The 10,171-nt window shown below is 36.8% G+C and overlaps 1 protein-coding gene across 1 annotated transcript in view; it reads right to left on the reverse strand.

The window, feature by feature from the left end:
* Positions 1-10,171, reverse strand: part of LOC132184409 (uncharacterized) — an 18,296-nt gene that overhangs the window by 2,331 nt on the left and 5,794 nt on the right. Inside the window, exons 3-5 of the mRNA XM_059598034.1 lie at positions 3,990-4,141; positions 652-775; positions 314-499 (exon numbers count right to left, since the gene is read on the reverse strand). Coding sequence (XP_059454017.1) covers positions 314-499; positions 652-775; positions 3,990-4,141 — 462 coding nt within the window. The remainder of the gene's footprint in view (positions 1-313; positions 500-651; positions 776-3,989; positions 4,142-10,171) is intronic.

The raw sequence follows: 10,171 nt of genomic DNA on the forward strand, positions 1-10,171 counted from the left end.
GGGGTGTTGTCATACCACATTGGCCAAATGGGATGGTTGAACCAACCCCTTTGGCCGAAATTGGGGGTGGCCCTGAACCACCCTCAAAAGCTTGAGGGTGGTTCGACCACCCCTTATATATATATATTTTGTTTTCGTGTCCATAATTTTATTTTTTTATTTTTTTTAGAGGACACATTTTGAAATATTATTGGTGTGGACATGGCACAATAACAGACATGACACATCAGTAGACATTAAATATAATTGGTGTGGACATGACACATCAGTAGATTTTCACTTTAAAAGAAAAGCTCCAGGCAGACAAGCATACCAGTCCTCGAGAAAGTAAGGCAGAAATAAGAAATAGCATCGCGCCCATACGACTTCGGAAAACAGGAATCATTTCTTCAAGCCTCTGAAATGCACTTGCTTGCAATGTGTATGTGTCAACTCTTAGAATTTTCTGCAAATCAGAGGCTGATTCAATCGACAGACCTTCAAGTGCTTTTGCCATGACCTGTGAAATAAGCCAATATACAGATTAAAAAAAAATGCGAAAAGAGTTCTACAGCAAAGAGAAAGCAATGACAAGGTTGGACATTGAATTCAACCCAGTGTCCAACTAAATGTTGCACGACTGGAATCAGTAACAGCACAAATTCAAGTTACCTCTTCCTTCAAACTGTCTTCATACCCCTCAACATTGTGGCTTATGACACTCAAAGTTGCAACCACAATCCTTTTATTATCTCCGCATAAAAACAATATCTCACCCATACTTCTAACCAGGGCTCTGTTAAAAAATTAAACATAGATTTCAAAAACTATGTTCCATGAATAACATTAATAAACTAATCAGTAATGAAATAAACATGAAATTGTACAACATGAAACAACATTAAGACAACCATCAAAGTCTCCCAACACAAAACAACATTACTTTCCAGATAGTACCACGGGATCAAAGTAATAAATAATGGATATTGTCCCCAATTCACAATAATAAAGAGTTAATTAACCGAGGGCATGGAAAGATTACAAGCCACAACGTCAGGCTAACCTTTGTTTACTTGAGAATATTCAAATATGTTTTATCAATGTGGAGTAAACCTACAAATTACAAAAACATTGAAGATAGATGTATAATCTATCATTGAACCTCAATTTTATCTGTAGCTTCAAACACTTCAGTAATTCATGTAATAGGAGGTTCGACTGAAACCAAGGTTTACATTATGCTACAAAGATCACATGCAAAAATGAAAAATAAAAACATATTCTATAAACAGGAGGTTGCATATAAAAATGTAATGTAGAGAAGATTTTAGAATCTTAGAACGAACATCAACAACCATTCAGCCAAAACAATTTCCAAGATGTTAAAGAATGATACAGGGGCATCTAAGCCCAAAGCAAAGAAACCCACCTAGTCTATTTATCCAGTCCATCAGATATTTCAAGACCAAACTTTTATTATTATGTAATGCTCTATATTATTGTGTTTTTAGTATTTTAAAAAAGGCATGTGACTAGCATGTGGCTTTTAATTTAGTTGAATGGTTAAGATTTATTTAATCTATAAAAGATGAAGGGCTAGGATTCTAGGGTTACTAAAGGCTATTATAAATAGCCTCTTTTGAATAATTGTAGACAGCCTTTTCTTCTCTAATTTATGAAATTTCAGATATGAATTCTTGGATTCTTTGGAGCCTAGAAATTGATCTTTTATTGTTCCAACTTCAATCTTATCTTCTTCTCTTTACTATAGTCTTGTGCTGGAATTTCTTCTTAAAACCTTTGTAAGCATCAGTTTTCTTGAAAGATGGCATCATTGGCTGGCTTATTTCAGATCTACTTTTGATCTAATTTCTCCTTACTGCATCAAAGAAGAAAGTAAGAAACAAATTGAAGAAAAAGCCAAAGATTCCAAATTTATATTATCAAGCAATTTAAAGAAGGGAAGCAAAAAGTGCAAAACTTATAAGACATTTAGAACCCCCTAAAACTAAATATCATCGATGACTTTTAGAAGGGGAAGGGGAAACAACCTAGAGGTTTCAGGTCCCAACATTAACACAAAGTATCAGGCATGCCCACAGTTGAAATATTAAACATATAAATCTATCTTTGTTTCGAGTGTTCTCTCTGCATGCAAAAGATCCATTAATAGTACAATAACATAATAAAGGGAAATTAAGTCAAAGACCTTGTTGTGCTTTTGTCCATTTTGAATTTAAAAATTAAAACCCCAGTTTTTAATTTGATATATTTGAGATATGAGTTTAGGCTAATTCTAAATTCGAAACCTCCATCAACCTTTTCATTAAATAGATAACAGACAAGATTGTGAAAAAAACAGCAATGCCTCTCTAGATAAAATTTTGTTTTTTTTTGTTTTGTTTTTTTTTTTTTTTTAATTAAAAAAACCAAAAAAAGGGCGCAAGCCGTTCCTCTATTAGGGGGTAGCCACGAGCCACCCCTTTGTTTAGGTTGACCATGAGCCACTCATCTGATTGGGTGGGCCTTGTGAAACGACCCAACCACCCACAAACACCGTCATGGCTGGGGTAGGTGAACCTCGGCACCCCCCCCCCCCTTTTCTTTTTATATATATATTATGTGAGAAGCATAATTGGATTTTCATAGTCATTTCTATTATATATTAGACAGGATGTTTGACAAAGATCTCGAATTTAGAATGGATCAAAATTTAGGACTCAAATCTATCAAATTACAAAGTAGGGTATTAAAGTCAAAATTGCTTCTTTTTTTTATATAAGTAATCGAAATTCATTAAAAAGGGCAAGAGTGCAACCCAAGTATACATGAAGTAGACAAGAGAAATACTTAACCAAAAACACAACAAAGATCAAGAAAATCATGAAAGCTAGAAATATGAAAACAATCATGGGCAATTGTCCATTGGTAAAGGGTATTGAAGAAAAAGGCTTTTAAATCCACCATTATCTTCTTGCGTGTTCAAAACTTCAATCATTTTTCTCTCTCCAGATACACCACATTAAAAGAAGGCAGAACCATCTTCCACATTGTTGCATCAAACTACCCTCTCCAACAGGCAAAGTGGTCTACCACTCGTCTAGGCATGACCCAGTCTAAACAAAAAAAGACTTAAAATAGTACTCCATAAAGAACTAGCAATCTCACCGTGGAGTAAAAGGTGGTCAACAGATTCCCACTCTTTTGGCACATGCAACACCAATCTACCACTATGATATGCTGCCTCCTAGATTATCCATAGTGAGGATCTTCCCTAAAGCAATTGATGAGAGTGAACCTTATTCCGCCAAAATACTCTTCCAAGGGATTTAAAGTCAAAATACAAAAAAGCACAAAAGGGTCCAGACCCGATTTCCTAATAATTAATTGCTACGTATAAGTTTCTCGACAGAAAATGGAACAAGAAAATTGCAACGCCATACATTTTCTTGGTGAATGTAAGGTGAATTCTTTTCTAAGTCTCAAAATGACTGTTGGACAGAGGTGAGCACCAGTATATGTCCTCAAGTGTCCAGCAGACAAGAACTTTCAAACAGAATAAGTTCCGTAAGAATCATAGAATACCATGATTTCTTAATATCATTATCTCAAAAGCATCACAAAAGATAAATGAAATAAAAAAATCTCATAAATCACAAACAAACATGTAAAACAGAGAAAGCATATATCTAAGAGATTCAATTGAATGAAAATTGAATGAAGATTGTGGGAAAGTCAATTTATAGCCTAGACAAAAAGGACCATGTGATTTAATTATGAATATGAGAGAGCTCAAATAGCATGCACACTCACAATCAACATGCAATTGAACCCTGCACCAAAGACACGAATGATACAAAATGAATTTAAGCATTCTAACTTTTCTAAGGGTCTAAGGTCCTTCTTGCATGAATTATGAAGCAATTGAACTACCAATGTATAGTTTAACACAGTGTCTGTACCTAGACTAAGACATGATGTGTACACTTTACCATTCAAGAATTAATCACCTTGCTTTTTCATCTTCAGTAAGAGAAGCAAAATTATTTGATGCAAAACATGGACTGTTAGACAATCTCCTTGAACCCAAATTCTGTGCTATGCCTGGTGCAACTTTACCTAATTCATCCGAAAAGAAAAGAATGTATTTGAGAACAAATGCCTGCAAAACCCAACAGAAAGTATTGCAACCCATATAAGTACAGAAACGACATTTTCTGACAAATAGTAAAAATTAGTAGAGCGCCAAGAAAAAAAACTAAAATACAACACAATCCTTATAAAAAAAGAAAAACAAAATACAACACAATCAGGAAGAAATCTAAATCACACAAACACATAAACATTAAGGAATAAACTCAGTTAGTGACATATTTGATATATGCATCGCATCAACAAACTTATCATGCATTAAAAGTTATTCCATGATAATAGATTACCATGTTAAATTGCGTAACAAAACCACAAGATTTACCCTTCACATGCAACATGTACATTAAAAAGAAAGGACAGCAAAGAATAAATGAATTTTCCACTGTAAAGACTTCACGCATATATGAACCTAAAAAATCCCCCAGGAAAAGAACTTAAAACTTACTTAACAACTTGTTAATTGACATGAGACTATAAAAGGGCAATTAGCTAAATGACAAAAATTGGATGGCCTTATCCTCAACCCATCCACCTTATGTTTAAGTTTCCAACACTCAATTAACTAATTCAGATTGACCTAACAGATAGTTAGAAAAACATAGTCTGTATGTGATATAACAACTTTTTTACCAACTTATCACATGTAGTTGAGACTTTCTAATCGCTAAAGTTCAGCTGAAAGACTCTTTGGGAAGGAACAGAATAAAATGTTGGCAAGGTTTTTAGGACCATGTGATATTCAAAAAGGTCTAGACCGTAGAAATTTAAGACCATGTTGCCTAGCTGATATAACATTTCACAACTTCAATATATCTGAAAATCATATCCATTTTAATATTGTGTAACTTAACAACTTTTATAACTAAATTAAGATAGCTTAAACATAATTTTTAATCACTTGATAATATTTAAATCTTCACATTCAGTGGCCTGTTATATGCCCCCACAAACTCTTGTATAGTCCAGGCTGAGGCCATTAACTTCAGACGAGAGAACAGGCTAAACCAGACCAGACCAGGATCATGCCACTCTGTTACACATGCTGCCTGGCCTCGCTCAGGTCATGACCAAGTGTATTAGTCATTTGAAATCTACAACTGGGACAATACTTGATGAGCATACACATCTAAATGTATCAGTTAACAACAAATATTGGTGATATCACATACAAAGTTACCAATGAATAAAATAATGACAGATTGTCTTAAGAGAATCGAAAGCTTGATGGCAAATATTGTCATTAAATTTTTAATATACAAATAGGCCATAGTTATTGGTTTCTCTGATATGACAGACTCAATTTCTTTTATTTGTACATTTTTTTTATCAGTAAATATCATTAAAAGTGTACAACACCCTTAAGTACACAGGAAGCATACAAAAGGAAACACCTAACTAGAAGTAGCAAAAAGAATAAGGAGAAAACACTATAACTAATCGTCAAAGGAGCCACATAAGCAGCTACCTACAGATACAAAGTTTTGAAGAATAAGGATTTAATCTCCTCCAACATCTTCTCCCGGTTCTCAAACTTCTGTAATTCATTTTCCTTCCATAAACACCATAAATCCCATTCCTTTCCCTTTCTTTGTAAATGTTATAAAACAAATATTGTCATAATGGTTAGATACATGGGACAGGGTAGGATCTTAAAGACAGGTTCATGCTGCAGGGTTAGGCTTCATTAATCTGAAACCAATTTGGGACAGACAAAAAGGGAAGCCCAATACTCTATTGGGGACAGACGGGTAATTCCTCTCATATTGTTTTCCTAAACATTAGTTATAGTAGAGTGAATCAATATTGAGAACCAAAGTCAAAAAGAATAAAGATAATCTTACTAGGAGCACACAACCAACGAGTTTTAGCTCAAGGCTCACTAGATGCATGTATAGCTTACCATTAAATAAATACATAGAATAGCAAATATTACATGCATCTTTCATTAGTCCACAATATGCCACTCCTTGAGTCATCAAACAGATACATTGTAAACCTTCCTTTATAGTTTATCACTGAGGCAAGCAAAATTCCAAGTGCGTTAAAAACCTTGAGTCCAAAAAAAACTTCGACTAATCTCCCATATCTTTCACTTATATTTTTAGACTACTCATGATACTTTCATGAGATTCCTTAATTGTTAGATTTGTTTGTTCTCCCTTGAGGCTTAAAAGTAAAGGGAAAAAAATTAATAATATCCATTATATTAATCCGTTCCTTACTTATTTTTGATAATTCCAACTAGAGCACTAATCAAAATTTCCCCAACCTCCCTTGCCTCCACCTTAGAAGGTATCCTCTCTACCTTAGGAGGTACCCTCTCTCCTCATCTGAAATCAAGAACGAACAGAAGCATAAGTCTTTAGTTTAATCTAGGAAAAATATATATTATAATGCTGAAAGTACTCTAAGGAAGGCCTTGTCTTTGAAAGGGACTAGGTCAGCAAGTCCTTAGTTTAGGTGGGAAAAACACTCATTACTAACTGAACTTCTAGATGCATCTAAAAAGGACCTCACAAGAGTGAGGGGCAAACAATTGGAATCATCAAGTTTTTAAACTGCTCATGGCTTGTTTGTCTGGTTAAAAGGGTCTGCCCAGCCCACTTAAAGCAATAAACAGAAGAACCAGTGTAGTAAATTTCAATCAAACTTCCAGAACAATATGTTATACAGTTAAACTGGCCCTGTAACTTGTAAGGAAAAGAAGAATAGTAGCAAAAACTTGTTAAAAAGGATCTCTATCATTTGATAAGTTCTGTGTGATTTTTCATAAAATGAGCTATGAATGGAATCAGCAGGAGGAAAAAGACAACTATTAAAATTGAATACATCCAACTTCCAAGGCTTTCACACGTCTTCCTCTTTCTTCTTTTGTTTTTTAATGAGTAAAAGGAAATTTATTAAGATCACAAGGGGCGCAACCTAAATACCTAGAAAGTATATGAGAGAAAACACCATGCAAATCAAGAACGAGAAAAAAGAGAACAAAAATCTGAATAGCTAGAGACATGGAGAAAGGCGGTAACAGAGATCCACTCAAATAGGAATTTAAGAAAACAAGTCCGTAGATCCAAGCTTGCTTTCTCACTGTTATAGTTTGTATGAACGTTTTAGACACAAAAGGCGGAGGCTATTATATTATTCAACTTATGTTAACCTAATACAAGCATCCTATTATATAGGATTAGGGAAATACCATAGAGACTAAAATACCCCCAAAACCCTAATGACTCAAACCCTAATTCTTCTAACACTCCCCCTCAAGCTGGAGCATATACATCATATGAATCCAGCTTGGAATATACAAGCAAACGAAAAACAACTAGAAAACATATTCTAACATTCCCCCTCAAGCTGGAACTGCTTGGACCACACAAGTTAATTAAATAAAACTTCAACGCCGGTCGAAAACTCGTTGGTAACTTGAACAACCATTTGATCGGTTCTCGCCGAAAAACACCAAGGCCGGTCGGATGCAACGATCACTTGATCGGTTCTCGCCGGAGAATCCAAGGCTGGTCGGATACATCGATCTTGGGATTGGTTCTCGCCGAAAAACACCAAGGCCGGTCGGATGCATCGATCACTTGATCGGTTCTCGCCGGAGAATCCAAGGCCGGTCGGATACATCAATCACAAACAACAAACAAACAACAAATTTTCACATGATTAACCAACAAGATTCGCCGAAAAACAAATATTGGAAAAACAAAAAACTTTGCCGGAGCTTCGCTGGACATACGCCGGAACTTCGTCGGGGCTTCAAAACTGGCCGGAAACACACAGAACAGGCTGGCAATACCTAAAAACAGAAGAAAAACACTGAAAAACAGAACAGAAACAGTCACTGGAGGCTCGCCGGACCATTGCCGGAGTATTGCCGGAGCTCGCCGGAACTTGCCGGAGAAGACAGAACACTCCGGCCACTTCAAAAACAGCAACTACAGAATCAATAGAGGGCCACACAGTAACGTTTCAACACCAAAAGCATCAAATCGTCGGAATATTTTTTTTTCCCGATGGCCGCTGCAACTTTTCCGGCCACCACAGAACACTCCGGCCGCTTCAAACAAGATAGAAAACCACCGCAGAACCATCCGGCCAGCATCACAGAACATCAAAAACAAACAAAATATATATATATATTTTTTTCTCACCGGAAGGAGTTCCGGTCACCATAAAACAAGAACAAAACAGCTCTACGGAACTCTTTGGAGCTCTTTGAAGGTACTGCCCGTGTGGGTTAGCCCACACGGGCAGTGCTGCCACCAAGAAGAAAATTAAACTACCCAAGAATCGAAACAAGCTCTGATACCATGTTATAGTTTTGATATTTCCCTAATCCTATATAATAGGATGCTTGTATTAGGTTAACATAAGTTGAATAATATAATAGCCTCCGCTTTTTGTGTCTAAACCGTTCATACAAACTATAACATGGTATCAGAGCTTGTTTCGATTCTTGGGTAGTTTAGTTTTCTTCTTGGTGGCAGCACTGCCCGTGTGGGCTAACCCACACGGGCAGTACCTTCAAAGAGCTCCAAAGAGTTCCGTAGAGCTGTTTTGTTCTTGTTTTATGGTGACCGGAACTCCTTCCGGTGAGAAAAAAATATATATATATTTTGTTTGTTTTTGATGTTCTGTGATGCTGGCCGGATGGTTCTGCGGTGGTTTTCTGTCTTGTTTGAAGCGGCCGGAGTGTTCTGTGGTGGCCAGAAAAGTTGCAGCGGCCATCGGGAAAAAAAAATATTCCGACGATTTGATGCTTTTGGTGTTGAAACGTTACTGTGTGGCCCTCTATTGATTCTGTAGTTGCTGTTTTTGAAGTGGCCGGAGTGTTCTGTCTTCTCCGGCAAGTTCCGGCGAGCTCCGGCGATACTCCGGCAATGGTCCGGCGAGCCTCCAGTGACTGTTTCTGTTCTGTTTTTCAGTGTTTTTCTTCTGGTTTTTAGGTATTGCCAGCCTGTTCTGTGTGTTTCCGGCCAGTTTTGAAGCCCCGACAAAGTTCCGGCGTATGTCTAGCGAAGCTCCGGCAAAGTTTTTTATTTTTCCGGTGTCTGTTTTCCGGCTAATCTTGTTGGTTAATCATGTGAAAATTTGTTGTTTGTTTGTTGTTTGTGATTGATGTATCCGACCGGCCTTGGATTCTCCGGCGAGAACCGATCAAGTGATCGTTGCATCCGACCGGCCTTGGTGTTTTTCGGCGAGAACCAATCCCAAGATCGATGTATCCGACCAGCCTTGGATTCTCTGGCGAGAACCGATCAAGTGATCGTTGCATCCGACTGGCCTTGGTGTTTTTCGGCGAGAACCGATCAAATGGTTGTTCAAGTTACCAACGAGTTTTCGACCGGCGTTGAAGTTTTATTTAATTAACTTGTGTGGTCCAAGCAGTTCCAGCTTGAGGGGGAGTGCCTCCGCCTTTTGTGTCTAAACCGTTCATACAAACTATAACATTTTGAATCGGAAAAATCTGGTTTCGACGAAGGTATTTTCCGAAATTTCTTTGTGGGTTTTGTTGATTGACTGAAATGGAAGCCTTTAATAGTTGTTTTTTGAATTTTTTTGTTGTGTTGGAAGCATTTGGTCGAAACCCCATCCCCAACCTGTTTTTTGTCCAACATCTGTCCACATCCGCAACTTGTTTTTTGTCCAACATCTGTCGAATATTGCACTTTTGAGCCAATATTAGTGTTGATTGGCAGTGGGTGTGGTCCACCTTGGTTGTGGTCCTGGAATGAGACAGTTGTTGTTTCGTGTGCACTGGCAGGTTTGGTCAAGGGGGATTTTGTCGTGTTAGGCAGAAGGGATTCTATCAATTTTTTTTCTGTGGGGCTTAATTTCCTTCCATTTAATGTACAACTCAACTTGCTCAATATACAACTCACCGTGCTCATTCTAGAAGGGGATTGATGTTCTGAATTTGTAGAAGTCAAATTTGGTGTTTAATTTATCTGTTATTTTAATATGGGATTTAATTTGGATGAGGCATTGATAATGAAATAGTAATTTGAAGATGGTATATATATATATATATATA

Source organism: Corylus avellana, chromosome ca6 (genome assembly GCF_901000735.1).
Source record: "Corylus avellana chromosome ca6, CavTom2PMs-1.0".
NCBI lineage: Eukaryota > Viridiplantae > Streptophyta > Magnoliopsida > Fagales > Betulaceae > Corylus > Corylus avellana.